Below are 17,322 nucleotides of genomic sequence, written 5' to 3' on the forward strand. Positions count from 1 at the left end.
ATCCAAGATTTGTGCTACCCGAGCTCTGCTAACCCTTGTGTACCTAGAATCTCTGTGTTGCTCCAAGATACGTGCAGCGTGAACTGTGCATCATAAGACGTGTGCACCTCTAAAATCTGAGCACTGCCAAATAGAGCACACCCTAGATCTCTGTGCAACAAAATTAGGCACCTCGAAGACATGTGCACGGCATGGCACTTGCCGATAAACGGATACACAAACACGGCAGGGGCACATACTGCGTTACCCACACAAAGGATACTTCTTAATGAACATTTTATAATATCTCCTGATTTAAGACCGAAGCTGAATGCAATAGAAATACGGTAGAAGGCATCTAGGACAGAGCTACTTTCTCTCTTTTTTGCAAATCTAACCCTGGTTGAGTCAGATAGCTGTAACAGCTATTGAGGGGTCTGGGTGGAGGGAAAATGTGGGGGAAGGGTCCATGGGAGGCGTAGGGGAGGAGAGGAGTCTTTCTTTCCTTATTTTGCAGATTGTACAGCCACATCTTGAAACAGTGTGGCTCGGGAACGAGTATACTGTAGCTAGACCTCGCACAGACAGATTATTTCTGAAAGAGAGTGAGAGGCTGGGGTTTCTCAGTGTGCACAAACTACATAAACTATGGTGAATATATATTTTTTTAAAGCTTCTGGCAGACTTCATAATTTTTCACTTTTCCACCCACCCAGAAAAAACGATCTACACTCCTCCTAGCTTGGTTCTTCGTAGAGTAGGATGTCCTTTCCAATCTCCTACATCCCCCAACTTACGGGCAAGGTACATGCATATTGGACTATTTCCTATAAACTAGCACCAAGTAGTGTCTTCTGTGCACAAGGCAGCATTTAATTTACACAAACATATTTAATTAAAAAGTAAGACTGAGAGAGAATAGGTGCAACTGGAGACCCCACGGTTTACATAATTTGTGATTTAGAAGGAGGCCGGGAAATGAACAAAGTGATGGACCTCTAACAGACAGAGTTAAGCCACAGAAGGAGAGAGCCACGATTTAAATAGAGAACACGCATATTCAGTGTCAAAACTAGGCCAGCTAATGGGTGGATTCAAAGGGCCTGTGGCAGACACAAATGTAAGCAAGAGGACAATATGAAAACCCTAACTTTTCTACGAGTCACGAGAAGGCCAGAAAATCTGCATCTGCAACTCCTCTACTGCAGTGCTGCTTCATCCAGGCCACGTCCATGAGGAGGAGCATGAAGGAAGCTGGGCATGCACGGAGCAAAGGGTGGAAGAAGCCAACAGCTATTTGCATCCCAGAGGCAGAGCCAGCGTGTCTCCATGGTGACCACACACCAGTCAACCCTTATTGGACACAGTATCATGTGAGCTGCGAGCATGCGCATATAAACTCTGCCCCGCCGGTGGAGTTTTTGCCAAACTCCAAGCGGACTGGCAAAACACTGAAAAGTCTTCCAGCAGAGCGGAGTTTACCGCCCAGCCCTAGAATAATGGTCCTGCATTTTTATTTCTTATGACGTGTTCTGCATTCCGTCCATCAATTGTGTGTCTTTTGCTTTCTCGCCCTAAGTGCACCGGGTATGCCTAGACATAGGTCCCGGGCTCACTGTGCCACTGGATACAAGCTATCCTGGCTGAAGAGGGGTGAAACCCCGAAACCGGTCCTAGGATGCTTGTTTCAGGGCCAGGGAGGACTTGTCTTGGCAGTTCGGGCTGGACTGTTCCCATGAGGCAAAGGGTCAAGACTGATTTGTATATGGCCAGGTCTAAACTGGGGTGGCATGGTGAGCAAAAGAATGATGGATTTAACCCAGATCTCTTGACTGGGGGAGAATGTTTTGATTTGTTCTGCATTCCTTCCATCAATTGTGTGTCTTTTGCTTTCTCGCCCTAAGTGCACCGGGTATGCCTAGACGTAGGTCCCGGGCTCACTGTGCCACTGGATTCAAGCTATTCTGGCTAAAGAGGGGTGAAGCCCCGAAACCGGTCCCAGGATGCTTGTTTCCGGTCCAGGGTGGACCTGGCTTGGCAGTTCAGGCTGGACTGTTCCCATGAGGCACAGGGTCAAGACTGATTTGCATACGGCCAGGTATAAACTGGGGTCGCATGGTGAGCAAAAGAATGATGGATTTAACCCAGATCTCTTCACTGGGGGAGAATGTTTTGATTTGTTCTGCGTTCCGTCCATCAATTGTGTGTCTTTTGCTTTCTCGCCCTAAATGCGCCGGGTATGCCTAGACGTAGGTCCCGGGCTCACTGTGCCACTGGATTCAAGCTATCCTGGCTGAAGAGGGGTGAAACCCTGAAACTGGTCCTAGGATGCTTGTTTCCGGTCCAGTGTGGACCTGGCTTGGCAGTTCGGGCTGGACTGTTCCCATGAGGCACAGGGTCAAGACTGATTTGCATATGGCAGGTCTAAACTGGGGTGGCATGGTGAGCAAAAGAATGATGGATTTAACCCAGATCTCTTGACTGGGGGAGAATGTTTTGATTTGTTCTGCATTCCATCCATCAATTGTGTGTCTTTTTGCTTTCTCGCCCTAAGTGCACAGGGTATGCCTAGACGTAGGTCCCGGGCTCACTGTGCCACTGGATTCAAGCTATCCTGGCTGAAGAGGGGTGAAACCCCGAAACCGGTCCCAGGATGCTTGTTTCCTGTCCAGGGAGGACCTGGCTTGGCAGTTCGGGCTGGATTGTTCCCATGAGGCACAGGGTCAAGACTGATTTGCATATGGCCAGGTCTAAACTGGGGTGCCATGGTGAGCAAAAGAATGATAGATTTAATCCAGATCTCTTGACTGGGGGAGAATGTTTTGATTTGTTCTGCATTCCGTCCATCAATTGTGTGTCTTTTGCTTTCTCGCCCTAAGTGTGCCGGGTATGCCTAGACGTAGGTCCCGGGCTCACTGTGCCACTGGATTCAAGCTATCCTGGCTGAAGAGGGGTGAAACCCCGAAACCGGTCCTAGGATGCTTGTTTCCGGTCCAGGGAGGACCTGGCTTGGCAGTTCGGGCTGGACTGTTCCCATGAGGCACAGGGTCAAGACTGATTTGCATATGACCAGGTCTAAACTGGGGTGGCATGGTGGGCAAAAGATTGATGAATTTAACCCAGATCTCTTGACTGGGGGAGAATGTTTTGATTTGTTCTGCATTCCGTCCATCAATTGTGTGTCTTTTGCGTGTCTTTAGACAATGGAATGAGCCTTTAAGCACATATTAACTTATACAGTGGCACCTCTCCCTTATGGGCTCCAGGGCTAAGCTCTACTTGTTTTCTAGCGAGTTTTTATTATATCTAGAGTCAATAATAATATTTTATTTACTATTGGTATATTAATAAAAATAAGAGTGAATAATAATCGATTATTCACTCGTGGTATAATAAGAAAATGTGACTGAGTGATAATGAGTGAGACTGAATAAGTCAGAATGATTGGGGATGAGTAAGACTGTGTGAGTGTGCATGAGTCAGGGCGGCAGTGTGTACATTGGAATGAGTATGACTGAGTGGATCAGTGAGGCTGATACAGAGTGAGAATGAGTGAGACTGAGAATAAGTGAGACAGACTGTGACTGAGTGAGGCTTAGTGAGTCACAGTGAGATAGAGCAAGTCATAATGAGTGAGAATTAATGTGACTAAGTGAATCAGTGAGAAAAAGTATGTCAGAGGGAGACTAGAAACGGAGAGAAACTGAATGAGAATAAACGAGTCACTGTGATGTTGAGTATGTCAGAATGAGTGGGACTGGCTGAGACCAAGTGAGAATGAACTGAAATGAAATTAAATGAAATACCGGTATTTGTAAAGCACAAACAATTACCCCTGAGGGTGTCAAGGCGCTGGGGGCCATCAGGAAGATTAAACAAGCTATTGCTCAGTCACATATTGCTGAGCTAACCTGCCACCGGCGATCGAACCGTGAGCCCCAGTATTCCGGAGTCGGCCGCCCTGGCTGCTACGCCACACCTATTCCTTGAATTAGTGAGGAAAGGTGTGTGGGTAAGAGTGAGAATGTGTGAGAGTGCATAAGTCAGAGAGACTAAAAGAGTAGGAGTAAGTAAAAATTAGCACAAGTGTGAAAGAGAATAACTGAATGAGACTGAGTGACTGAGCGAGAGAGTAAGACTAAGTGCAAGCAAATATGAGCCTCTGAGAAGGTCAGGCTCGCTCACTGAAATTTGAGCCAAAGATTATACTTCAACACATTTAAAGGTCGCCTGCTGCCACTGCACTTATAATACCTTATTCCAAGCCTCAAGGGATGTCACTACACTCCTTCTAACAGTTAAGAAATGATAGCTTCACTCAGTTGTCCCAATGCCCTGTTTCCCGAACTCTCCCTTCCTTCATCTTAAAAGTGAGAGAGGCAACCCACTCTTTCACACTGAACTTCTGGACAAATAAACAAAGGAGTGACAGCCACAGACAGATGAAAAAACAGAGGTATCTCATGTGGTGGGATGGAGGGGTAGCAGAGAAAAACGGATGTCAGAAAAAAGACCCACGCACACGTTTTTCAGTGCACCCTTGATGTCAAAACATAAATAGGTCTTGATGTTATGGATGAAACTTGCATAGAAAAGGTAGGGGAGAAGAAGTATGAAACAGGAATGAAAGGATAACAAGCACCTACTCATAACATTTTTTCCCGGTGCATGTAAATCCCTAAAACATTTATAAATTGTAGTAACTTCAGTCAGTCACTGATTTTACCAGATGACTCTGTGTCACCAAGAACACTGGCCTCTTATTCTGGGTATTCATTTAACATCCTAATGCAGTCTGAGAGTTGGAGTACTGGGTTACGCCAACTGAACTAATTCACCTGCAAACTATGATTTCTGAAAGGAGAACCGAAGAATGGACTATTTCGTCCTTTTTGACATTGAGTCACCTGATACCCTTACCAATGAATCATAAATTCATAATGAATCATTTCAAATGAGTAAAAGCCAGTGCATTATCTAGTATAAAATGGCACCTTAATCTACATGAATAAATATTTTAGAAGTCATCTTAGAGGCTCGTGGCCTTATAAAGGCACTCAGTCGAGGACCTTGTGCCTAATTGGTAGCGGAACTCCTCGGTGACTTGCAATAACCTTATATTAAACCCTAGGGGGTACTTTATCCTATATATAGCATATTACACTGCTTCTGTAGCCAATAATGTACTACCTGGTGTGGGACATGTTGTTCATTATACTTAGAGCAGTGATGACCTTATGTGATGGAACAGTTTCACACCGAACTGGGCTACTCTAGATTAGACTTTGTGTTCTCAACCAACTAAATATTTAATTTTGCCACATGACACCTCATCAATAAATGTATTACTGGCCATGATAATGTGGTCTGTTAATATAACATGTTACAGTTTTTAAGTTTATTGCACTCTTGGCGAAAACCTAAGCAACATTAGCCCGTGGATTGATTTAAATATTCATGCGCAGCAGTACAATTATTGCAGAAAGTATGTTATAAAGAGACGGGCAGCAGTAATCAAACACTGCAACTGGTGCGTCTTTGGGAGATTCTTACCGTATCACTCCACTCTGTCAGGAACCAGCTCTTTGCACAAGTTCCCATGTCACAATTTTCAATATCCTCAGGGCGCAACTTCATGTTGCATTCCTCGTCGTCAACGATATCGCCGATATTACTGATGCACTTGACGTCACGTGTCTTCTGTCCCACTCCACACGGCACAGAGCACTGAAACGAGGAGCAAAGCTTGAGTAAACGTAAAACTGAAGTTAATTCGTGATTCAGTGCTACTAAGGTGCTAGTGTCACAAAACCACGAGCTTCCCAATCAAAGTATGCGGATGCTATTTATATCTGACCATTAATTATTTATTTAAAATAGTTAACACATGTATTCTATTCATCAACCCACGTACACGGCCGGTTGGTTATAATAATGTTCTGTTAAATTGTGTTTATAAAATATAGGTCTTGTCACATATGTAGGCACTACCTGTATACATTGCTGGTTCATAAAGATATGGGGCTGGATGCATCAAGCATTTTTCTGGTCACCAACAGCCCGATTCGCAGAATAGGACCATTTGCAACCGGAAAAATGCATTTTGGTACGTATCATTTCCAAATTGCGATTCAGTAACATGGTACTGAATCGCAGTTTGGAATTGCGAATGCATCCCGTATGGTATTAAGAAGGGGGGTATTTAGGGCGTCCCTTCATAATAACGAATTGCAATGGTATGTAAGAATGTTTAGCAATCGAAATACAGTAGCTAAACATTCACATTTTACCACTTACTTCAAGTAGGTAGTAACCCATTCACAAATGGGAAAGGGTCCCCAAGGGTCCACTTACCGTTTGTGAATGTTCGTAAAATGTTTTTTAAGAGCAGATCACTGTCTGCTCTTAAAAAAGGAAAAGAAACCTTTTCCTTTTTCCTTTAATTTCCAACCCATTTTTCTTCAAGGAAAATAGGTCGCCTTTAAAATAAATGATTGCCTTATTTAAAATCAATCACATACATGGTGGTCTGCTGACCCCAGCAGGCCACCATCCCTGTGATTTTAGTTATTCCTAATGGGTCGTAAATTGCGACCTACCTCATTAATATTAATGAGGTAGGTCGATTTGCACCCCCTAGGAATCACTAAATGAAACTCTATGAGTTTCATACATTAGGATAAATGATTAATGAATTGCGATTTGCAGAAAAACACAATTAGGTAATTGCTATTCCTAATATTGATACACCCGGACCATGGTTCTCAGATATCAATAGCACTTCGTTTCCCCTGCTGCTGCTTTGGCGCAAACTAAAAACACATTTATACAATGCACTAATGTGGACTCTTGCACTGGTGCACCGGTGGGTGTAGACAGCCTTACTACTACAGATTTCTCCACTACTAGTGCCGAAATTCAAAGTAGTAAATCGCAACAAGGAGTGTGAGGTGGGTATTCCGAGAATCCTTTAAGTTTGTGCGCCTTCCCAAACTCTAATACCACCATTTCCAACTCTAGAAATGGTTGGAAATCTGCTCCAGTCAAGGGCTGAAATGATTCCCGCTCACTGATGGAAAGAAGAACATTAAACCAGATTTAGTGGGAGAGTAGAGGAATGACTTTTTCAATGGGGACAACAAGTTTTTAATACTGTGGGTTTACACGGTGAGCTTAATTCTGCTGGAGCGTAAGTCTATGGTGAAGAAAAGTTCCACCCACTGGGAATAGGAAGCCAGGAGAGCTGTTACATGACATTCGTAGTAGCAGGCTTTGAAATCCTCATTTGGCAAAGTTTTCCAGGCATGCTACTGGAAATGTATGCAAATTTGATAGACAAGTAAATCTGCGCCCTTTGGTAGTATTACTTTTAAGGCCGTAGATTTACTGGTACCCTGTTCAGCATCTTTCCCAATTAAAAAAACAACATACACATAAAAAAGCTGTTTGTTGTATAGTCTAGCAATATTGCACTACCATGCTCTTATAACAGTCTGTTTTTGTAAAGTGATTTCAATATAAACTCCCTCACATAAAAGTTTCTATTGCAACACATCTCATATTTAAGATGTCTCTGCTAAAAAACAAACAATGTTCTCTGTGAAATGCTTTGGTGCTCTGTGGAGGTCCCATGACATGAAATACATAATGTCAAACAAAATTACAATTGAGGAGAGAAGGAGAGGGAAGGTGCACACAAACACACCTACTTGTGCAACAGCTGGATTAATCCACTAAGCTGTTCTGCTGGCTGTGGAATGTCTGACTTGCAGGAAGTATCTGCCTCAGTGTAGCAGATATGGAACTTCCCCTCATTGGGATTGGAGGGTTCAACCTGGAGATGACACCCTTCATAGCCATGCCACTCAGTGGTTGCTGGGAGTGTATAGACTCACACCGCTCCAATTTCACTAAGAGACACCCTTTTGCCCCAAAAAGGTCCATTGACGTACTCTAGCCTTCAAAGAACTAGGAGAACATCAGCCTGTGGATGAGACATTGCTAATCAAAGATTTAGATGGAAAAACTCAATATGAGGTTCCATTGAAAGAGAAGATAAAAAGGGCCAGGTTCTCTCTAGTTGTATCAACAAGTGCAAGACGCCAGTGTGGGGATGTTGGATGGAATGTGAAGCCTATCCAACCGCAGCAATTGTCACCTTTATTGGATTTAATTTCTATAAGTTCTGACAAATCTCTTTGTCCCAAGCCCAAAATGATAGGCCAAGAAATGGGCTAAGCTCTTTATTCTTCAAGATTAATTCATTATCATCCACATAATATGTGAAGGTGAAGCCATAGTAAAAAATGAAGGAGGACAATTACGTAGGATAGAAAATCAAACAGAAAGGCAGTATCAGCGTCTTGCAGAACTCCGTGCGAAATGTGGGAGGATCATTAAAGAAAGATTTACAAGAAGAACCAAGATTTACAAGAAAAACCTGAACAATTCAAATGAGCATCCTCTGGTATCTGGACAGTGCAACCTGGACATGATGGTCGATAGTGTAAATGGTTGGTTTTGGGTCATATAGTGCCAGGTCCACGCCCGGTCCTTATATGTTTTGTATGATCATTGGCAGACACTGAACTGTTACTATTATTCCATTGACATTTAGTTTTAAGCTTCTGTTTGTTAATAAACACATCTGCAGTGGGATCTGTGCTGCTGTTCACCTTGATTTCTTAATTTATGATGTGTATTGAGCACATCGTCCAACAGAAATGTCCTTTTGCACCAGTTCTTTGTTTAAAGAGTATATTGACGTGTGGTACCAAAGGCTACAGCCCACTTGTTGAGCCCCAAAATTGCCATCATGAACAGCTGCCCTATGCCATAAGCCAGAAAGGTCCCTCATACACACTCGGTTTTAACCCTCACACAGTGTACATTTGGGACAGGGCAGCTGCTTTGTCTGTGCAAAGGAACGCACTGTTCAGTGCATTGCTGGTGTTTTTATCAAACGCCACAGCACTCTGAAGTCATTAACAGTTCAATCTTGACACTTTGAAAAGTAATTAATGAAATAACTAAGGGGCCTACCTTCAATGGGATTACTGCACAGGAATGTCACTTTTACCAAAGTTTCTGTAGCTCAATGCCATATTTACAAAGTGGAGTTAAGTCACTTTTTAAGGCTTAATACCGCTTTGTAAATATGGTACCCTTTTATGCAGTTTTCTGCATGAATGGATCATGGAATGAGTGTTGCTTTGGGCATTCAACTGCAATACCCAGATGTACAAGAATTCGTAGATTTGAGGCAGCACCACCAAAAACCAACACCATGCATTAGTGGGCGTTTGAATGGCACGACGAGGAGAAATACTTTCATGTATCATCGTTTTTGATTTTTCTAGGTGTGCTGCATTCTGCAACACACATAGAATATATACCATTAATCACTGTTTAGGCAGGAAGGGACACATTCCTGCACATAAACAATCCTCCCTGCAATGAATGCACCCTTGCACTATGGCACAAGGATGTCTGTGTTGGCGCTAGGCAGCTATTTTTAGTGCCAGTGCGAAGGACATCACAGCAGGGACATCTTAAGGATTTTGGGGGCCCTGGGCCAAACATATTTTGGGGGCCCCTGTTCTAAAGTGCTTTAAATTGATGATCTAGTTTCAGGTCTTTTATGCCCTTTTTGGCCTGGTCCCCGACAGTGCACAGGTGCACTCGCCCAAGTTTGAAAGGTGTGTTTTCAATATTGTAATACATCAGCAGGTCAGTAATATTACTGGAATAATCTCTGGGACACTTTCCCATTTCTCTCATGTGAGGCCCTGTTAGGTTCTAAAAGAAACTTTTTTTATGGGTGTGTTGCATGAAACATAATCACAACATTTATCTGCAAAATTCCTGTAATAGACTCACACATCGCCCAAATTAAAAAGAAATGAATGGGAAACAGTAATGAAAAAAATCTGTTTAGTAATTATTCAAGGCCACCAGAGCAGACTCTCTGCAGAACAGAGTTGGCTGTAGTAGGGGGCCCCCTGAAAGGCTAGGGCCCTGGGCCAGAGCCCACTTTGCCCATGCCTTAAAACGTCTCTGCATCACAGGGGTGTGCCGTATTGTTGTAAATACGGCGCATCCCTGCATTTTGGAAATGGCAGAGTTCAGTGCTGCAAATTTTGCTGCAGCTTGCTCTCCGCCATTTCCTTGTAAATAGGCCCCTAAGTGTGAAAAATGGAATTAATGTTAAGTGAAAGTAGCTGCACTACCTTTTCTAGGCATCCACTGCTATAAAATGGTGAAACTATTCTAAACCAGAGAGCACAGCAGAAATGTCGACGCATCAGTTGTGAAAGACATGCATTATTGTTACTTACTGGCGTCCATTCTGTTCTGATTTGCCATTCACTGCAGATCTTGAGTTGGCACGTGCTTGTTGTTTCTGGTTTTTCCAGGCTCTGGCAGCGATATGGCTGCACTGTGAGGGTACGGTTAGCATAGATGTGCCGGCACAGAACTTGGCGGTGCTGCATGCCAAGACCACATGTTTTGCTGCATTCTGACCACTCTCCTATGTCCCAGCTAAATGTTTCCAAGGGAAAAGAGAGACAGCGTTGAATATATTAACATCAGTGCAATAGTATCTATCAAATGCTGACAAGTAGATTTTGAAACAATCATAGGCATAAACTATCCAAATGTACATTGTCATTTCATCATGAATGTTAGGGCCGTGCCTGCTCCTTTCAGCGGGTCAACTACGTGGAAAAATGAGTGTTTCTGTATTCTGATTAGGTCTATGGTTCGGCGATTGTCAATATCTCTGCTATGCTACTCATAACATACTCCTCCCTGTCAACTAGACATTTTTATGCCTTTTGGTTATTTCCTCCTCGCTAAGTGGTTTCTTCTTGAAGGCATCAATTTATTCACGTGGGAAGCTTGTGAGCTGGTCTATCGATTCGAGAAGGGGGTGCCCTTTTCTCACGGTTGCAAATGCGGGTCGAATCCTACCATTACCAGCTCTGCTGCTCCATCCTCCATGCGAGACATGTCCAAGCATCATAGATATTCCTTCCAAAAAGTGGTGTAAAACAGGAGAAAAAGAAAAGGGAAACTGCTCTGAATATGCTACTTTACATATCTGATTACTAATACGCCTTTCATTGAATGATAGCTAATTCAGGTCAACACAGAGGATTAAAGATAAGTAAAAGATAAACATGGCCGGACCCTGAGACCACCGACGTATTAGAACCAACCGAGTTCATTTCAAATGGAGGACAGGGACAAGTGGGGCCAAATCACAAGTCTGGCGGTCTCAGGACGGTCCAGCCACTGCCACACCAGCGGTCCAACTGCCTAATTATGACTTGGGCAGTCGGACCGTAACTGGGCCGCCGGCTCCTCCAGGGAACTGCCGTTACCTGGTGGTGGTGCGGCGGTCAGGGGCTATGTAATATGCAGGTGGTTTCATGGAGATTTTTTCTCCATGAAAAGGCCGGCGGTGCTGAAACAAAGGGGCCATACAGGGCCCCTTGTGCCCCTTCACCCTAGGGATGCATGCAGGGTGCCACAACATGTGCCCCCCTGGGTGCTTACACTCAGGTTCCTGCACGGGATGGACTTTCGAGTCCATGCCATGCAGGATCCCTGTTTGGCGTTACCACTGAGTGCCTCTTTCAGAGGCCCGCCACCTTTGAAAGATGCACTGCAGTGGGACCGCCACGCTGTCCGCCTGCCAGACTTCAAAAGGGGTTGTTATCAGGCGGGGGTGACAGCGACCTTCAGCGGCAGTATTAGTTGCAATTTGGCCTTTAGTGTCTAATACAGACTGGTCACTCATCTAAATTGAAATATCAACGTAGTTACAAAACGGTACAGATACAGTTTACATCCTCACTAGTTCTGCACAGAGAGCGAGAGAATCATGTTTAATAAGTGTCACCTTTTTATATCTGAGTTGTGACTTTTATATGGATGTATGATGTTACAACGCATACATTTACATCGCGGTACACTACATCGCGGTTTTGACAACGCAAGTCGTTACAATGACTTGCGCTAGATGGCGCTCTAGGACAAGGAATAGGACTTAGGAGTAGTATAATTTACTATTCCAACTCCAGTCTACGTACAGTAGGGAAGGTGTTGGATAGTAAATTATACTATTCCTTGTCCTAGAGCGCCATCTAGCGCAAGTCGTTGTAACGACTTGCGTTGTAAAAACCGCGATGTAATGACATCGCGATGTAATTCCCGCGTTGTAAATGATGTTTCCCCTTTTATATAGTGTTAATTTAAGTTCATCACTACACAAAATAATGTTTTGTAACTAAGCATGGCATCTCTAAGTGAATTTCTCTAAACAAATTACCTGAAATCTAGTCAGCGGCTTTTTATCTCAGTCAATTTTAGGTTTTAATCTTTTTATTGAAGTTTTGTTTTTTACTCATACATCCACCTGCAACTGCTGAGATAAGTAAATCCCAGAAATCTGACACCGTAACCAAGATATCAGCTTGTAGGAATTCACTCCTCTACCTCTCCCTTCCCCAGAGCATCATATAGTGTATAAGAATGTTAAACTGTCAGCTATTTAATATTCCAGTGCATAAGTCAATAAAATCAATTATTATTGATAGAGAAAAACTTGCTTTAAACATGCTGCTCTTCCTATGAACAAACTTCTACACTGTGCAATATCTAAACAGCAGCAACGTCAGTTAAATTAAACCTTGCAAGCAAGGACGTTAAATTCTACACTGAAATAAGATTAGATTGCTAAAATCTTTGCTTGAAATCCCCAAACACACTCAACAGTCATTACAAATAATTCTTGTGGATATATAGGATTTTTCCCTGTCTCCCATAGCTATGGGGTTATATTTTAATAGTCTTGGAAAGTATAAGGCTGATATCAGCAGTGATGATACAATTTCTATTTTATGGCCGTAAAATTCATGCAAACTCAGCCAACAGAACTATATAACCGGTTCAAAGCATCAAGGTTGTGCAGGTTCATAAAAAGATAATATAGGTAGGGCAACTCCGTGATTGGCAAATGTATTGAATTTAAATACAGTCTGAAAATGTTGCTTCTTTAATTAATCTGAAGGCTACAAGGATGATCTTGTGCCAGACGTAGCCGAGAATAACATTTTCCCAGTAGAACTTTGCTATACCTTGCTATAGAAATGGTACACTCTCATCAGTCACTTACTGTGAAGTCCCTTGAGTTGTGTAAACATAATTGTACTTATTAGCTTCAATGAAATAATTAAATTTGTTGTGTAAAACTGTAAATTAGTAATAACCAGGTAAGCTTAATTTCAGAAGCTAAACTGAAGTTGCACTAATTATTATTTATTTTGTCAGGGATGAGGTTATTAATTTGGGAAGGGGATACCCCTACCAACTCAATAAACCCACTCTTGCTAGGTCAATAAACAGCTCAAAGTGAATTTCTCTTTAACCATTGGATGCTATGGCACAAGCAGCAGGCGAGTCACAGAAAAGTGAACATTAACTTCAAGCAATAGCAACAACTTTATGATAAAAACACAATATAATAAAATACCCATACCAGTTTAGAAAATCAAGACAGATTTAAGAAGCATAACAACCACAAGATCATTAGAATAAGTGAAAGAGGACAGAGATTTAAACCTCTACAATTTTAAGGCAAAAGGTATGAAGAAAAAGTAAAGTGCCAATCCAAAACTAAGAACACTTCACTTTCGCTACGATGGACAGGTTGTTGGATATATCAAGCAGTTGTCTCTCTGAAATGGATATCACAATCTTCTAATTGGGCGAGATTCAAGGCTGTGATTGGCAAGGATCCCTCAAAGTCAGATACAAGCTCAGCGAGATCCTGCTGTAGATGGGGGTTTTGATGCCAATTGCTCAGAGTGGGACAACCCCGGATTTTGTAGCCGCTTCACTTGTGGGTCACACATATTTTCTGTCTTGAGTCAAGGATTTACCTTCATATTTAGTCAATTTTTTGAAAATCAAAATCCTCCAAAAGAGCAAGACTGGAAACTGTAGACTTGCATGGCTCCACAAGGCCAAACACCCATGTAGTGATGTCCTGTTGAACCAGTTTTCAGGATGGCAAAAAACTCTGAGAGGAAGGTACCTACTTTTCTTACTCACCTTGGGTGTTACCTCCCTGAGCAAGCCTCAGCACTTTGACCGGATCATCCAGAGGTGGAAAAAAATACTAAATCCCAACTTTATCTCAGTGCAAAAAATGCTCCGCCTGGTCAGTCTTGTAGCCCCGAGCTGCTCAGAGTAGGCTTCTAGACACCCGTTCTCTCTCTGAAGGGTCCATTCCTCTGTGGTCAGTTGAAGTGTCTTAGAATTAGGAGTCCTTCTGTTGTTTTTGTCCCTGAAGCAGGCAAAGAGGAGGCCACCCACTTGACTACTGGCGAGAATTTGCAGTCTCTGGGTGCCAGCAGAATTCAGGAGTTTTTGAGTTCATGTGTAAGTCCTCTTGTCCCAAAAGGAGTCAGAGAACTTCTTCAGATGGAGTCATCCTAGGCCCAGGAATATTCTGAGGAGGTGGAGGGATTTGAGTTGTGAGTTTTATCCTATGTACCAGCCAGAGAAGTTCTAGCACCCAATACCAACTATTTTATCGCAGTGCCCCACCTCCTTTAGCATCATCTCCATTTTGCCTTATTGCAAAATGGCCCAGGAACCCCTATTTCAAGATGGCAGACCCAGCTGCTACCTGCAGACTTATTTTCCACTGCTTATCCACTCTCCTATTTAGATGAGCTCTCAGACCTGACATGATAAAACCATTTTTTTTCTCCTACTGCAACTAGACCTTGGCTGTCCTAGAGGGTCTTGCCCACTCCCAGATTGCTAACCCATGCTAAATTGCCAAGAGTTAACATCCATTTAATCTTCCAGGGCTCAGAGCCAGGCTATTGCCCTCTGAGCCAAAGGCATTAACTCTCCCAACCAAGGATATATAGTTCAGGTCTTCAAGTGTGATGAATGGCAGAGCTGGTTTTGAGCAGTTCTAGATGATGCAGCCTTTTGGAAATGGCTATCTTTTGCATGGTATTCCACCAGATGTTTGCCTTCTTTTGCTGAATTCATTTTTGTTGGCCATACTTTACCCCTGCTAACTAGTAGTAACGTGCTTGTGTTCTCCCTTGTAAACTTGGTACAAATTGGCACATTGACACGTTTCTTTTACTTATGAGTCCCTGGTATACAACAGGTACCCAGTGCTACTAGTTGGCTGCAGCACTCACTGTTCAAGCCACCAATGGATCCCTATAAAACACGTCTTCAGGCCTGCCAATACATCCTGGGTGTGCAGTTTTAAACTGCCATTTCAATGTGGCAAAATAAAAGTTTTTACAGACCTAAACCCTCCTTTTAATGCTTATAAGTGATCCCTAAGATAGGCCTTCAATGCCCACAGGGTTGGATGCATGAAAGTTAAAAAGTAGGACATGTATATTTAATGTTTTACTTGTCCTTATAGTGAAAATCCTACAAATTCATTTTTCACTGTGGTAAAGGCTGACTATCCCACAGGTCAACACTGATTTGCACTATTTCCTTTAATAAGTGCTAACTTCAGTTTGGGAGTAGCTAGAAAAATTATTTGTGGACTCATCTTAAAAATAATATAAAATCCAACTTCAAGGACAAGTCAGATTTAATGTACTACTTTGGCAATTACACTTTTAGGAAGTTTTTGCAGCTAGGGTCTAGCTGGCTTTTATCCCCGAAGGCTTCCCTGTGGTGAGATGTATATTGCTCCCAAACAGTAACAGTGGTCAAAGGGACCTGTGAGTGGGGAGATGGACTACTCCCTTGAAATGGTGGCTTGGGGCTGTCCCCAGCCCTTTCCTGAGCACAAATGAATGCCTACATTTTCACTGGCAGATGAAGATCATACCTGGGCCTGCCTACCCTTTGCCTCTCTAGTCAGGATGGTACCAAACCCCGTGGGGGCAGAGCAAGGGACCAGAACTGCTTTACGGGGTGGATCTATGCTTACTCTCCCCCCCTAACAGACAGGCACTGGTCATAAAATTAGACTTCACAGACCTCTCCTAAGAGCACTCATGGACCTGTGAGATTCAGAAGAAGGGCTGCTTTGCTGTCTAAAACTTGAAAGAAGATTGGACCTGCTTGCCTTGAACCCAGGATCCTGGAATTAACTCCAAAGGTCACTTATCTGTTTGAGCTACAAGGAGACAGCAAGCTTCAAGAGGCCCTTTCCCTACAGCTGGCCAGCTGACCAGGATCAAATGGACATGCCCTTAACCCTGCTACTATCATCGGTTTGAATGAGTCCTAAATCACAACTGGGGCACCCCAGGGCCTCAATCCTTGGCTAGTGTTACTTGTTAGACATGGGTTCTCTAGTTGGCAGAGGTATGCACCTTGTCCAAGTAGGGACACTTCCTTCTAGTCAGGGTAAAGGGGATTACACTTCTAAAATAACCTCTGCTCACCCCTTTGGTAGCTTGGCACAAGCAGCCAGGCTTATCTTAGAGGCAATATGTAATGAATTTGCACATAACACAAGTAATGTAGTAAAAACACTACAAAAAGGCACCACACCAGTTTTAGAAACAAAGTCAATATTTATCTGTGTAAAACAAGACCAAAACAATAAAAACCCAACATACAGTAATCAAGAAATGAAGATTGCAAAAATAGACTCAAAATACAGTTCCTTGAAGTTGATAGCTTCATCCGGGGCTATCACGGTGTCGTGAGCAAACAAGTCCAACAGTTCAGTCTAACCACTGTGTCACAGGTCAGCTATGGTTCTTGGAAGACCTGCAAACAGCACCTTAGAAAATCTGGGCCACCCAACTACCCCCGCTTTATCTATCCATACTAGAAAATAACTCCATCCCAGCCTAATCGCACGGCTCAATTCTCGCTCCGATTTTTAAAGGTGGTGACAAAAAATCTCCCGGGAATTACTGCATGATTGCCCTAATTGATAATGAAGCAAAGTACTTTGCAAGCATGCTGCTGGGCTCCTTACGATCATGGGCTGAGACAAATCAAGTCATACCACTAAACCAGACTGGATTTTCAAGTCACGCCTGGACAACAGTGAATCTCATCCCACTCTCACTTATGATCGACCAGGCCGAATCCAATTCCAGTCCCGTATGTATGGGTTTTATAGATTACAGATATGCATTTGACAGGGTGGACAGAGGAAAGCTCTGGCAGAAACTTGCCCTGCTTAAAATTCCCGGCACCTTGCTCAGGGCCTTGCAGCTTTTACACCATGACACATGGCTCAGGATCAAAATTGGGGACGGATCGCGCCTGTCACGGGCTATAACCACGCAAGGCCTCAAGCAAGGCTGCGTTCTTGCA

At 43.2% G+C, this 17,322-nt stretch overlaps 1 protein-coding gene across 1 annotated transcript in view; it reads right to left on the bottom strand.

Moving 5' to 3' along the window:
* The window catches only part of THSD4 (thrombospondin type 1 domain containing 4), a 2,089,562-nt gene that overhangs the window by 116,676 nt on the left and 1,955,564 nt on the right, over nt 1-17,322 (bottom strand). The window contains exons 13-14 of the mRNA XM_085644058.1: nt 10,317-10,521; nt 5,533-5,706 (exon numbers count right to left, since the gene is read on the bottom strand). Of these exons, the coding sequence (XP_085500184.1) occupies nt 5,533-5,706; nt 10,317-10,521 (379 nt within the window). The remainder of the gene's footprint in view (nt 1-5,532; nt 5,707-10,316; nt 10,522-17,322) is intronic.

This window comes from Triturus cristatus, chromosome 3_1 (genome assembly GCF_964204655.1).
Source record: "Triturus cristatus chromosome 3_1, aTriCri1.1, whole genome shotgun sequence".
In the NCBI taxonomy this organism is placed as follows: Eukaryota; Metazoa; Chordata; class Amphibia; order Caudata; family Salamandridae; genus Triturus; species Triturus cristatus.